This window comes from Dromiciops gliroides, chromosome 1 (assembly GCF_019393635.1).
Source record: "Dromiciops gliroides isolate mDroGli1 chromosome 1, mDroGli1.pri, whole genome shotgun sequence".
In the NCBI taxonomy this organism is placed as follows: Eukaryota; Metazoa; Chordata; class Mammalia; order Microbiotheria; family Microbiotheriidae; genus Dromiciops; species Dromiciops gliroides.
Genome location: NC_057861.1, coordinates 748,451,561 through 748,466,766, shown reverse-complemented (window position 1 = coordinate 748,466,766; position 15,206 = coordinate 748,451,561). Strand labels below are relative to the sequence as shown.

Sequence of the window (15,206 nt, the reverse complement as noted above, 5' to 3'; positions counted from 1 at the left end):
TTTCTACTACACCTGCTTCTACTCTCCATGGAAGGGTGAGAGACTGAAGACCAGAACAGTTAGGAGCCCAGGGCAATAACCCAGGTAGAAGACAATGAAGGACTAGACTAGATGGTGACAATAGGGATGGAAAGATGCTACAACTGAAGAATCGGCACAACTTGGTGGCATATTAGCTATGGAAGGTGAGGAGGGGAGAGATGGGGAAGCCAAAGGTAAAAAAAAAAAACATGCATTAGTTAAAGAACCTCCACCCAGACCCATGACCAGGGGAGGATGACCAGAGCTTTGCTCCAGGGCATGGAGAATACTTCTTTTCAGCAGATACAACTGAGTGTAGGACTGAGTTATGTAGACTAATCAATTAAACAGCAAACTACCAGATGCTGGGCTTCCTCCTCTGCCATAGGAAGTGTCTCATCTCTTGAAGTTCAAGGTCTTTCCTTCTGTCCCCATCCACATTCCTCCCACTCCTCTCTGCAAACACACACACACACACACACACACACACACACACACACACACGCCCACATAAAGATGTGTTTTGTCCTGAAAGCATTTTGAGGTGCTTGTCCTAGGCACCAGAATTTCTAGTTATGACCCCACTCCTACCTTACCATGCTATGTGATCCTATTTCCAAACCTCATTAGCACATACTAGGTAGTTAATAAATGTTTACTGATTAGTCAACATGACTCTTCTCCTTTTTTCAGAACAAATGTCAAGGCTTTGTATTTGACATTGTAACAAAGCAAGCCTTCGACGTGGCCATCATGGTCCTCATCTGCCTTAATATGATTACCATGATGGTGGAGACAGATGACCAAAGTGAGGAGAAGACCAGAATCCTCAACAGGATCAACCAGTTCTTCGTTGCTGTCTTCACAGCAGAGTGTGTCCTGAAGATCTTTGCCCTGAGACATTACTATTTCATCAATGGGTGGAACATCTTTGATTTAATTGTTGTGGTCCTCTCAATTGCAAGTAAGTGATCATGTGGTAAAGAAGCACTGGGGTCTTGGTCTAGGTGGAATTAGTAGCTGAGGCACTTTAGAAACTGGTGAGGGAGTCACAAAGCAATGAGTCTTTGAACTTGACTCATTCATTGGAGAAGCCATATGGCTCTCCTTAAGGTCTCTCACACATGTCCCTACCATCAGTCTTCTTGATAAGATAACCAATACAGGACCATCTTGGATGGAGTAAGTGCTCTGGAGTTTGTTATAGCAAATTGTGTGGCATGAGAGTGGTTAAAGAATTGGCCTCAGAGTCAGGAAGTCCTGGATTCAAGTCCCATCTCTGACATATATCAGCTGTGTGATCTTGGGCAAGTGACTTCACCTTTCAATGTCCCAGGTAACTCTCTGAAACTCCACATTGCAAAGCGCTTGCCCATATGTATCGGTATAGTTTCCTCACTAAGGATTCCCTGTACTAATGAAATCACATCTAGTACCACCCCCTCCAAAAAAAGGGAACTACTCTACATAGTTCAGGGAATCTCTTCCAATAAATAATGCTCTCTTAATATCATGAATTATGGGAAATGAACTCCTATGAGCATGCCAGCTGTACTTCATTTAAAGTACAATATATAGACCAGCTTGTGTAGACATTAGCTATGTTTGCAGCTGTCCCTCCCAGATGGAATCCAAGAAGACAGGGGACATGTCTCAGAGTCTCTCTGGAGTGTCTCTCCAAAGAGAGTCAAGAAAATTTTGTATTTATTGCCATAATGACTGGCTTTGTTCCAGTGATATTTTCCTGTTGGAAGGAAAACTGGGATCTGACTCGTTCAGATGCTCAGTTACATAAACATCTTCCCCCATTCAGGTTCAGATTATAACCATGATCACAGAAAAAGTCAAAATTGCTTGGTTTTCCTCTCCAAAATTTTACCTGGTGGGGGTAAGAGGCAGGGGAAAAAGAGGGAGAGGAGGAAAAACATCTGGAAATACTTCGTTTCCCTCTCCATGTTCATTTCTCCATTCTCTTCTAGCTTCCTTTAGCCCAAAATGAATTCTCCCCCAAGAAATTTTCAAAGGAGAAAAAAGAGCTTCTAGAGCATCAAACAAAGGTTGCTAAGCAAATTCTCCAAGAACTTACATACAAGTTCACTATGACACCCTTGGCACTGATGCCTTTCTAAGTTGTAAATAGACATATATAGTAGAACTCAATCAGGCAAACGGTTAACAATCATTGATCCAGCATCTATCCTGTACTAGAAGGAAGGAAGGAAGGAAGGAAGGAAGGAAGGAAGGAAGGAAGGAAGGAAGGAAGGAAGGAAGGAAGGAAGGAAGGAAGGAAGGAAGGAAGGAAGGAAAGGAGGGAAGTTGGGAGGGAAAGAACAAACAGAGAGAAGGGGAGGAGGAGAGGAAAGGAGGAAAGAAGTATAGCAGTTAAGGAATTGATCAAGAGATGACAGTTTGTTGTTCTTGTTCTTATTTGGATCCTGAAATTTTAAAGATTTAAAATCACACACCCCCACACTTTCTTTAAAGGCGTGGTGTTTTCTGGCATTATGAAGTCGCTTGAAAGTTATTTTTCTCCAACGCTCTTCAGAGTCATCCGTCTGGCCCGGATCGGCCGTATCCTCCGGCTGATCCGAGCAGCCAAGGGGATTCGCACCCTGCTCTTTGCCCTCATGATGTCCCTCCCCGCCCTCTTCAACATCGGCCTGCTGCTCTTTCTCGTCATGTTCATCTACTCCATCTTTGGCATGGCCAACTTTGCCCACGTGAAACGAGAGGCTGGGATCGATGACATGTTTAACTTCCAGACGTTCGCCAACAGCATGCTCTGCCTCTTCCAGATCACCACATCCGCGGGCTGGGACGGGCTCCTCAGCCCCATTCTCAACACTGGATGGCCATACTGTGAACAAGGAAACTCCAGTAAGTTCAGAGGAAACTGTGGAAATCCCACAATAGGCATCACCTTCTTTGTCAGTTACATCATCATCTCCTTCCTCATTGTGATCAACATGTACATTGCTGTCATCCTGGAGAACTTCAATGTGGCCACAGAAGAAAGCACGGAGCCACTGAGTGAGGATGATTTTGACATGTTCTATGAGACCTGGGAGAAGTTTGACCCGGAGGCCACTCAATTCATTACATTTTCAGCCCTTTCAGATTTTGCAAATACTTTGACAGGACCCCTGCGCATTCCAAAACCCAACCAGAATATACTCATCCAGATGGACCTGCCTTTGGTCACAGGGGACAAGATCCACTGTTTAGACATTCTATTTGCATTTACCAAGAGAGTACTGGGGGAATCTGGGGAGATGGACACTCTGAAGGCCCAAATGGAGGAAAAGTTCATGGCCACTAATCCTTCTAAAGAGTCCTATGAACCGATCGCAACTACTCTGAGATCAAAACAGGAAAATCTGTCTGCTGCCATCATTCAAAGGGCCTACAGAAATTATCTCTTGCAGCAGTCCCTGAGACAGGTCACCACTGTGTATCTAAACAATGTTGGTCAACGGGTATGTGAGAGGGCCACTGAAGATGAAGGCTTAATTGAATTCATGATGAAGGAAAACAGTGAGCTTCCAGATAAGTCAGAAACCGCATCAGCCTTGTCTTTCCCCCCGTCTTATGATAGTGTCACCAGAGGGCTCAGTGAAGAAGGTCAGCTAAGCGTATCCAATACCGGTCTACAGGAGGAAGATGCTAGCTATGACCAGCTATCTCAGGACTTGGACAAGGCATCATCAGTGTAGAACCCTGGACAGGACTGAAATCTGCTCAGCAGAAACTCATACACAGTTTTTGATGCATCCTTAGCTTTTTTTCCCTGACCACAGACAGCCCCTCCCCCAAAGCTCAGCCTCCCTCTCATAAATGCATGCCAAGAACCTCCAGGGGTGTCTGGGAAAGAGCATGCAGATATCTCAGGGCCACCCATCCCTACTGGAGGGAGAAACAACTGTTTTGCCAAGAAGGAGCCAGGGTCACCAACTTTATTAAAAAGAACACAAGGACCCTACTGTTTTCTTCTTTCCTTTTCTAATTTTGGTAACTGAAACTGGATTTCTCACAATCCTTGGGAGGAGGGAGAGAGAGAGAATCCGGACCTATAACTTTATTATTTTTTTTTCCATTTGGCCTCCCTGCCCCAAGATTAAATATCCATCATGGGCAGGGTAGGATATAGGAGTGATTTCCAACACCCTTATAAAGAACAAAGAAGAAGAAGAAAGAACTTTATTCCCCTAGCCTGGTCACTGAGACCACTGGGAGTTTATTCCTCCTCCTCTGCACCTTCCCTGATAGGGAGACAAGAGGAGCAGGGATTCCTATGGGGAAAACTCAGGATTGGAATGATTACCAGCATGTTGGAGCACAGAGCCAGGCCAGCGAGCATTGCCTGTGGGGACCAGGGACCTTAGTTAGAACTTTGCATGGCTGCATGCTAGAGATCCAGTGTCACCCCCTCTGGCCCAATGTACCACTCACTGGAGATGCTGTAAAAAAAAAAGACTTGGATACAGTTATTAAAGTGGATATTTTTCAAGAAAGATTCACTGTCAAGACCAACATCCTATTTTAAAGCATAATTTTTTAATGAAATGATGTTGACATTTGTCATTAACACTCCCCCTTCCCTTCTTCACCATTAGTATTTTACAACTCAATTAGTTATTGTCATTACTGCTAATGGCTCTTGAGGTAGGTGGTGTCAGGGACCATGGGAACATAGGTCTGGTGCTCTGACTCTGGACATTTCTGACATCCAGCTGAAATGTGTCCCTTTGCAGCTAGAGCTGAAAAAAATTTAGATAACCTTTAATCCCAACCCCTCACTTGAGCATGAAGGAGATTAAGGAATTTGCCCAAGGTCATGCATTGAGGATGCAGCAGAAGATCTGAGTAAGGCTCGACCTGTCTACCCAGGCCTCTATTCTCACACATAAAATAAGAGGCTTACAAGACTTCTTCCAGTAAAAAGGTGATTTGAGGCTGGATATCAGGATAACCATCTGAATAATCAGAGTTGTCTAAAAGTGGAACGGGTTGGGCTCTCTTCAAAGGTGGGGTATGACCCCATCCAAATAGATGTTGGATAATCATAACAATAGCTAAGTTCATGAACCCCACATTAAGAATCTTTGCTCTAAAGAGTTGACATGACTTTCCCAGAGTCACCCAGCTAGTAACTTCCATTCTGGCTGAGCCAAAATGGAACCCAGGTCTTTGACTTCCCAGTTCAGTGCTCTTTCTATAACACTGCATGCCAATGAGTGGATCTTAAACTACTTAAAACATCCTTTAAAAATTAAGCTTTCCTTGATGAGAAGAATGTCTAAGTGGACTTGGAACTAGGGATTGGAAATATGGGCAGCCTCCTAGGGCACAATATTCAAGGAGGAGCAAGGAAGTATGCTTTTTAATATGACTTTTTATAAATGCACACATGTTCAAGACCAACTCTCCATGCTTTATAGATAGCTAAGCTGTTCTACTTGCATTGTTACTTTGAGGGTTAGAAGCATTCCATGTACAGTCACACTCAGAGATGATAATTTCCAGACTTTGCTTGTGCTTGGGGCATGCAAATGCCTTGTCCCTGTTCTTCATCTAAAAATACCATGTTCTGTCCTATATATATTTTATATCATGTTCTGTCCTATATATGTATTTATATGTATATATATATATATATATTTAATTTTAATTTGCTTTTCTCTGCCCTTTTTATAACATGAGGGTGAAGGGGCAGCTTGGTAAAGACTTCCCAGACTCTGTTTCAGTCTATGGCCATACTTCAGAAAGATATAAAATTAGCTATCTGTGTGATCCTGGGCAAGTCACTTAACCCCAATTGCCTCAAAAAAAGAAAGAAAGACAGGAGATTGAACATGAGCCTTGGGCCCTGCCTCCACCCATGGAAGAAAGGAAACACCAAGAGGCAGCATGGATCTGGAGTCATGAGACCTGGGCCCCAGTTATCTCTCTGCCAATCATTGGTTATATGACTTCAGACAACTCTCTTCCCCTCTCTGAACCTTATATAACTTAGCTATAAAATTATCATGATGGAGCAGATGATCTTTTGACCCCTGGCCAAGCGTAGCTGTGATATTTTTTTATGTCAGAACAGAATCTGCTTTAAAAAAATCCCAAAACAAACAAAAAACCTCCTGGTTTATTAAGCCAGCATCTCCTGCACTAGGGAGGAATTTTTCCTAGCCAGAGTCATAAAGTACAGATCAATCTAGTGCCCATTTATACAACCGATGTCATTGTGAAGATGTGATTTATAAACAAGGGGACCCAAACTGTATAACAGGAGGTCCAATGTTATACATCTTCTTTTAAATATTTGATTGATGTCAGACCTGGGGATGCCAGGCAAGGAAGCTTGTATTTTATTCCAGAGTGAAGACAGAGGTGCTGGAATCTCAGCGGTGGGGATGAGAAGGCAAAACGCTCCAGATGGGAGGGAACGGAAGAAAAATAATAACAACAATAACAATGACATTTACATGGTACTTGAAGGTTTGCAGAGCACTTCACACGAGTCACCTCAACTCCGTCTGCTCTCTCAGCCTGCATATCTAATCAGCTGCCAACATCTGTCGTTTTTACCATTATAATATTTCTTGTACACACACTCTCCTCCCCTCTGACACTGCAGCCTGGGCTACTCCAAAGCCTCTTCATCTCACACCTGGACCACTCACGAGCATCCTGGTTTGTCTGCCTGCCCCGTGTCTCTACTCAGCTGTCAAAGTGATCTTCCAAAGCACAGGTCTGACCGTATGACCATCCCCCTTCAATAAACTCCAGTGGCTCCCTATTGCTTCCAGGATCAGATATAAAATCTTTTGTTTAGTGTTCAGAAACATCCATAACCTGCCCTCACCCCCACCTTTCAGTCTTCTTATATCTTGTGCCTGTCCCCCCCCCCCCCCCCGCCCCAGGACTCTGCCTCCTGGATGTGCCTCAAACAAGACTCTCCATCTCTGGACTCCAGGCATGTGCTCTGGCAGTTCCACCTGCCTGGCATGCCCTCCCTCCTAACCCTCCACCTCTCTGCTTCTCTGGCTTCCTTCAAGTCCTAGCTAAAATCGCATCTTCTACAGGAAGCCTTTCCTTCTCTCCCTTAATTAGAACACCTTCCCTGTGCTGGTTATCTCCAGTTCATCCTGTCTATAGCTTGATTATACACAGCTGTTTTCAGGTTGTTTCACTCTAGACTATGAGCTTCTTGAGACCAAGGACTGCCTTCTGCCTTTGTTTATATCCCCAGAAGTTAGCACAGTGCTTGGCACATAATAGGTGTCTAATAAATATCTATTGACTGACTAATTGACACATCCTGGCTGTGTGACCCTGGCAAAGTCATTTAACTTCCTAGAGTACCAGGCAATACTCTAAGACTGGAGGTGGCAGAGAAGGTGCTGACCTGCATTTGTTGAAGTGAGTTTCCTCACCTGGGAGTTCCCCTACCACTCTAATAGTAGTCCCAATCCCTGTGTAGATGTTGTTTCCCCTACCCCACACACCAAATATAAGTTACAGAGAACCGGCAGACCTGCTTTGGGAAAGGAAATTCCTCACCAAGATTTCCCTATTCAGATGAAATCACAATTTTGCTTTAAAAATATGCTCCAAACTCAGTGCTGAGTACATTTGTTTCTGTGCTGCTGTAGGATGAGGATGGCATTAGCACCATCTAAATCCAGTACCCTGAAGCAAATCACTGATTACTCCACCCTAGTTCTGGTTCTTTGTGGGAGAGAGATTGTGAACTGAAGGAATACTAGCCAAATCTTAGAGGAAAGATCTGGGAAGCATCTGCTAGGATAATGGGTTTATGCAAACCCCTAGAATGCTGGTCAGTAGTAAACTGAGAGCCTGTGCTGTTAGGTGTGTGAAAAACCCAGAAGGAGGGCCTAGTCTGGTGTTGGATCTGTCCATCCAGGAAATGGTCAGGGGAGAATTAACCTTTAGGGCTGCCACCATTCCACCATAGAATAAGACATCCCCATCCCCAGCTCTGTTCAGTCCAGCAATCACAGAACTGAGCTGTCCAGGTGCTGATCCGGACTGAACAAGCCAGTCTTGCTGATTTCCCAGAATAGGAGGTGAGGCCAAGGGTCACCATATCCTACAGATGCGTTCCACTTGTTCCTTGGATCCAGGTGGGCAGGCCTGCTTCTCCAAGGAACAAGCAAGATGACCTGACTACATCTTGGATCTGCCTGCCAAGGTCTCTGCCCCCTGAGCTGACCTGAGCTCTGGGAACACAGCCATTCTCCAGGAGGGACCTGGCAGCCCAATCCTTCTCCTGAATGTCATTAAAGTTAATTTCTCTGAAGTCAGTGTGTCCCATCAAGTAATTCTCTGCGGGGTGGGGGACTGAGCCCTTGGCTGTCTGCCCCTCCCCAGCTCACCTAAGTGTCTCCTGGCATCAGGACCTCACTCCTCTAGGTATTGAAGGAAAGTCAGGGCCAGGCAACTGGCTATTGGGCTAAAGGTCCCTGAGATAGGAGACACCTGTGCTTGTCCTTCCTCCTCTGGAATCAGATTCTCAGAGCAGGAGGAGACTTGGGTGGCCATGGAACCATCCAGCCAACCTGTGCTTGAATGGGAGTCTCCTCACCAGTGCACCTGACAGGTTTGTGCCCCATGCCTGCCTGCCAGCTTCCTCACACAAGACCCTCTCGCTTCTAACTGGGGATATTTTCTCTCCATGTCTCCCATGCCTGGCATCACTGCCTCCCAGCTTCCCTGCCTTCCTTCAAGCCCCTGCTAAAATCTTACTTTCTCCAAGAAGCCTGTCCTGGCCCTCAACGGGAGCTCTTTGAAGGCAGAAACCATCTTTTTTCTTTCCCCTGCCATGGCCACCACATTAGTTCTGGCCTCATCACCTCCACCTCTTAATAGGCCAGAGACTATTAAGTAAGACTCCCACACAGTCTCAAGTCTCTTCTTTGCTCAGTCTTCCACACCTGCCGAAAGACTGCTCCCAAAGGACAGGTTTGAACATGCCACTTTCCTGATCAATAAGCCTCAGTGGTCCCCTATGACTTCTAGGTTCATAGACAGATTCTTTGGTTTGACATTTCAGACCCTTTATAACCTGACTCTAACCTGTCTTCCCAGGACTATTTATGTTGTCACCCTCCATTCACTCTACAATTCAGCCAAATGGGCCTTCTTCCTATTATTCCTCACCCATGGTGCTCATCTCCCACCCCCATGCCTTTGTACAGGCTGGGGTCCATGACTGGAAGGTATTCCCTCATCACCTCCACCTCTTAGCATTCTTCAGAATTCAGATGAAGTCCAGCTTCCTAAGCAAGGCTTTACCTGATCCCCCACCCCAGTGCAAATGCATCAGCCCCAAAATGATGTTAATTGATTTTATATGGTCTAAGAGGTTTTTGTAGGAACCTTAGAGGTTAAGTGACTAGACCAGGGTCATACGGTTTATGCATGCATCATATACAGGACTTAATCCCATGTTTTTCTGATGTCAAGGCCAGCTCCCTGTCTACTATGCCTCACTGCCTCTAATTATTTTTTTTTTGCAGGGCAATGGGGGTTAAGTGACTTGCCCAGAGTCACACAGCTAGTAAGTGTCAAGTGTCTGAGGCCGGATTTGAACTCAGGTACTCCTGAATCCCGGGCCGGTGCTTTATCCACTGTACCACCTAGCTGCCCCATAATTATTATGAATCTTATTGGTATAGAAGTTAAAATCATGGAACCAGAGAAAATCAGAATCACCATCCAGGCACTGTGTAGTAGGCTGGGTCAGATGGGGTGCCCAGAGCAGGAAGAACCTGCTTAAGGGGAAGTGGGAGGGGGAGGGAGAGGCCTCCATTACCAATTTTTTTCTTTTTTGAACAGGTCTTGAGGTGGGGAGGGGGCTTCAGTAGGAATTTGGGCCAATGTTCATCCCTCCCTGGCCTAGTCCAGGCCCAGTCTTGTTGAGCCCTCTGCTGTCCAAAGAGCAAGAACAAGAGGGGCAGGCAGTAGGCATCTGACTCACTTTTGCCCTCGAGTGTCTCAGGGAGCTGGAGCGCACTCACGGGCAGAGGGATCAGGACTGGAACCCATTGGTGAGGGGAAGGGGAGGAGGCAGGAGTTTCAGTCTCATGACCTTCTGGGAACATCTGTCCCCCCATTTTAATCCTATTCCTCTCCTGTCAAGTCATATTAACAAACATTTGGGGGGTGGGGGTTGAGGGAGGGAGCAGAAGAGGGAAGAAAGTACTCATGGTGGCAAAAGCCAGTACTAGAAGCATGTCTAATCTAGGTGCTTCCTCAGAAAGAAGCTGCAGCAAAAGGAGAGGGGCCCAGGGGCAGAGAGAGTAGGCAGAAGCATGAGCCTAAGATTTTGTGTGCCCAGAGGTCCTCTTTCTGCCCCCAGCTTCTCCCAGCTGAGCCAACTCTCTGCCCATCTTTCACTATGGAAGAGCAGGATGTAAGAACATTTATCTCATTCTCATCAAGGATTATTTATTGCTCCTTCCACCAGCCCTCAAAGTGGTGGGAGTGAAGAAAATCAGGGAGAAGGGGTACTGAAACTGAGCCTGAGATGGAGAGTTTGGGGAGAAGCCAGGAAGCAACGTCCTCATCTGATAAAGGAGAAAGGGTCCTAGGCCCAATTCATTGTACTTCACTTCAGTAATTCAACTGAATTTAAATGAGCAAAAATGTCGATTGCTTACTGAGTATGTGAGAGGGCATGAAGCCTCCAGACTGAGAAGAAAATGTGACTCTCTGCCCTCAGGAGCCCCTAGACCGTGGATCATCAGGAAAAACACAGTGTCACTCCAGAAAACTCCACCTCCAAATTCTTCACCTCTTGGGAAAGTTGGTCTGTATCTATGGGCCTCAGTTTCCTCCTCTGTGAAATGGGGCATGGTACAGAGAGAGAGGTGGAGGGGAGGAGCTCTAAGGACCTCTCCAGCTCTTACATTCAGGGAATCTATGACAGGCACAAGTCTAAAGGGAGGGAGCATCTCTTGGCCAGTCTGTCCATAAGTATTTGTGTGCCAGGCACTATGCTAAGTCTGGGGACATGAAGACAAAAACGCACTCCCTGCCCTTGGGGAGCACACACTCTAATGGGAAAGGCAGTATGGAAAAATGTATGTGTAAGGAAAATACCATGTGAGCGGAGGGAAAGTACCAATAGATGTAGGAGGGAGAAGAAATACCTGCATAGATCATCCACAGAAGGTGACATTTGAGCTGAGTCTTAAAGGAAGCCAGAGAAGCCCAGAGGCAAAGGTAGATGGGAAGAGCATCCCAGGCATGGGGAACAGCCAAGGCAAAGGCATGGAGTTGGGAGGTGAATGTCATGAGAAAGTAACAGTCAATGACACTGGATTGCAGGGTATGGTGATGTCAAAAGAGAGGAGGGGGGCACACACAAGAAATGTTGTAAAGGTAGAAATGACCACACTTGGCAACAGATTGGATCTGGGGAGTGGGGGAAGTGGGTTGAGAGAGTGAGGAGTCAAGAATGACCCTGAGTTTTCGAGCCTGGCTAACTAGGAGAATGGTCATGCCCCTGATAACATTAGAAAAATTCAGAAGAGGGAAGTGTTTTGAGGGAAATATCATGAAGTCTATTTTGCACATGTTGAGTGTGAAATGTTTGTGGGACATCCAGTTTGAAATGTTCAAGAGAGGAAAGAAGTTAGGGCTGAATGTATAGATCTGGGCATCACCATCACAGAGATGACAATTGCACATATGGGAGCTGAAGGCGTGGTATCACCAATGAGGACACACAACAGAGCCTTGTGGGACACTCATAGGTAGGGGGGATTCCTGAAGGAAAATCCAGTAAAGGAGACTGAGAAAGGAATGAGCTAGCAGATAGGAAGAGAACTTGGAGAGAAGTGGGTTGTGAAAAGCCAGGGAGAAGGGGGTGAGCAGCAGTGTCCACAGCAGCAGCGGCATTAAGGATGGGAAAAGGCTATCCAGTTTGGCAATTAGGGAAGAGTTCATTGGTAACTTTGGAGAGAGCCATTTCAGTTCAGTGATGAGCTTGGAAGCCAGACTGCAGAGGGCTTTGAAAAGAATAAGAAGAGAGAAATTGAAGACTTATAACTGAAAGATGCCTTAGAGGCCAACTGGTCCAGCCCCCGATTTCACTGGCATGGAAACCAAGGCCCAGAGAGGAGACTTGCCCCCAGGTCAGAGGGAAGAAGGTTTAGAACCAGGCTTGGGCCCAGCCCTTCTGACACTAGAGCCCAGACACGTTCCGCAGCAGCACACTCGCTGTGTAGGAGAATTACCTTTTTGCTAGATGCCAAAGAACTGAAAAGGTCAGAACAGCATGAATGAGCCAGAGCTGACTTTCCTCTAAGGGCACATCAGCCCCTGAAAGAGACAGCTGGGAAGTGTGTGGCTCCCAATGGCTGGGGTGGGCTCAGGAAGGCGGCTTTCTCAAAAGCACAGTGGCAGGAGAATGTAGGGCTGGGGCTGCCTCCCACTCACAGAACACCTCCCGCCTCCAGCTTGGAATTGACCAAGGTGGAAACTTGGACCATGCGGGAAATTGGCCCAGGAGCTGACCACTGAGTGGGGCTGGCTGGCTGGCACTGACAAGGGATACTCAGCAGGAAGACAGAGGACACTGGCACCAGGAGAAGGGCAGGGCAGGGGTCTTCTGCAAGGCTCAGCCCCATGTTTGGTTAGACAGCCCAGGAGGCAAAGGCAACATTGCAGAAAGGAGATATCAGCAGGAAATGGGCCATAATGCTTATTATTAATAAAACCCAAATAGCTATCAACAGAACTGAAATGTACTTGGAAAAGTCAGGTGAACAAAACCAGAGAAATAAGGAACTTTGGGGAAAAACATGCAGCTCTGTATATAGGCAGCTACAAATGTATCAGCTCCATAGACAGAACAATCATTTTAAGCACCTACTATGTGCCAAGTATTGTGTTAGCTGTAGCCTTCAAGGAGCTTTGAGACAAATATGGTAGCCAGATTTCGGAGTAAAGTGGGAGCAGGGGGCAGTGCAAGCTAGACTCAAGTGCCATTTTCTAAATGAGGAGAGAGAAGGAAGGGAATGAGTATTTATAGGGCACCTACTATGTGCCAGGCAGTGAGAATCAACTGGACTGATGGAATATGTCAAACCCCAGCCTTTACCTGCCCCACTGTGCTCTCATTCTGCCCGTCTCCTTTAGCAGGGATGGACTCTTCTCTGGCGCTGCCCATGTGGTTGGGATGGGGGGATGATCTATGCCGTTGGGCAGAGACTGGTGCTGGCCTTGAACCGTTCACCCAAGCTGCCTCATTAGCTTGGAGTTCTGATCACTCAGGGATTAGCAGAACATTGGGGGTGGCCATCTCTCTGTAGACCTGTATTTTGGTCTGGCACTCAAGGCCTCTCCACTCTTTTCTGCTCCCATTTCCATTTGGTCCAAAAATAATTGACTCAGCACCTGCTATGTTCTAGGTACTGGGAAAGCCAAGAGCAAAATAAGGCAAAACCCTGCCTCCCACTGAAGAGATGACATTCTCCAGAGGGGATGTGGTCTGCTTGCCTCAGCTTATTCACCAGTTTACCCTGATAAGTAAACTCAGCATCATTTAAGCAGTGACAAGTGGGGGATAAAGAAGGGTTTTCCAGAGAACATGGCACCTTGAAAGGTCAGGTACAGACGAGGAAGGTGTATATTTCAGGCATGCAAGTCAACCAATACATACAAAGGCAGGGAGGTAGGAGATGGAAAGCTGAATCTAAGGAGCCAGTAAACCAGTTTGACTGTAAATAAAGAGTGTGTTACGAGGAAGTAAGTCTGGAAAGGCAGACCAGAACCAGATTGTGGAAAGCCTTAGATATCAGACTGAAGAGTTTGCATTTCATCCTAAAGGCAATAGGGAGCCACAGAAATTTTGAGCAGAGAAGTGACAGAGTCATTCTTGGCAGCTTGGAGTCAGGGAGTCCAGTTAGGAGACTATTGCAATAGTGGAGTTGAGAGGTGATGATGGAGACCTGAACTTGGGTAGGGGGAGATGAGGTGCAGAGGAGGGTTGTCTCTGTACTACTCCCCAAAAAGGAAGACTCATTCAGCTTCTCCTCACACTGTGTCCCCCACTTGGGTATATGTGCATCTGTTCTCCTACTCCAAACCTTAATCATCCTTCAAGACCAAGGTCAAAGCTGAGCTCTGTCCACCAGCATTCTGGCTTCACAGCCAGCTATGGACATGCTATAAGTAGATACCTCTTATATAGTGTGAAGAACTGTTTCTAGTGACCTAAGACTCTGAAGTAGAACCCTTCCATCCATCTATCTATGCATCCATCCATCCATCCACCCATCCTTCCTCCCTCCCTTCCCTCCTTCCTTCCCTCCCTCCTTCCCTTCCTTCCTTCCTTCTTTCCTTCCTTCCTTCCTTCCTTCCTTCCTTCCTTCCTTCCTTCCTTCCTTCCTTCCTTCCTTCCTTCCTTCCTTCCTTCCTTCCTTCCTTCCTTCTTTCCTTCCTTCCTTCCTTCCTTCCTTCCTTCCTTCCTTCCTTCCTTCCTTCATTCCTTGGTCCATAGTCAGATTGACTAACTAGAGACTGGAGCTGGGAGCCCACCTCTTATTCCTCCAAGGGTAGGGAGACTCAGCTCTGGAACAACCATTACCAGAACTCTGTCACCACCACCCCCTCAGCACCAGCCTTCTCCCTCATCATGGCCCCTGGAAGAAGACAAACAACTGGTTTCCTAGGCCTCAGTCTCTCGTAGATGCTATAGCTATGTGGTCCCTTGGAAAGCCCACAACAGCTGAGCATCGGGCCGGCTAGGATTTTCACCCTTGGAAAGGGCTCCCTAAATCCCTGCTGGGCACAGAGTCCCTCTAGCCATGGGGCTTAAAAGGGGTGTCTGACCCAGGCTAGGCATGGCACACCAGTTGAGTGCCAACTTCCTGAGCCTCTGGAGGGAATCTGACCCCTGTTTCCCTGGCACAAAGGGACCTGCAGAAGGGATTAGAGAGCCTGACTCAGACTATAATAATCCAGAAAGGGGCTGCCCAGACAGTGCTCTGCATTTTCTCCGGGCTTGGCCAACAGTGTGGGGAAGCTTCCTTCCATCCTGTCTAATAACCGATAAGCAGCTTCCCTCATTAGCTGTAGACAGACTGTCAGGACCCCATGAGATCTCCCTGGGAAAGACAAGCTTTGGGAACACCGGGGAGAAGCCCACAACCCAGGGA

At 46.7% G+C, this 15,206-nt stretch overlaps 1 protein-coding gene across 1 annotated transcript in view; it reads left to right on the top strand.

Annotated features, from left to right (window-relative positions):
• LOC122735223 (sodium channel protein type 10 subunit alpha-like) overlaps positions 1 to 3,734 on the top strand; it is a 46,489-nt gene extending 42,755 nt beyond the window's left edge. The window contains exons 16-17 of the mRNA XM_043976594.1: positions 715 to 985; positions 2,506 to 3,734. Coding sequence (XP_043832529.1) covers positions 715 to 985; positions 2,506 to 3,734 — 1,500 coding nt within the window. The remainder of the gene's footprint in view (positions 1 to 714; positions 986 to 2,505) is intronic.
• The last annotated feature ends 11,472 nt before the right edge of the window (positions 3,735 to 15,206 follow it).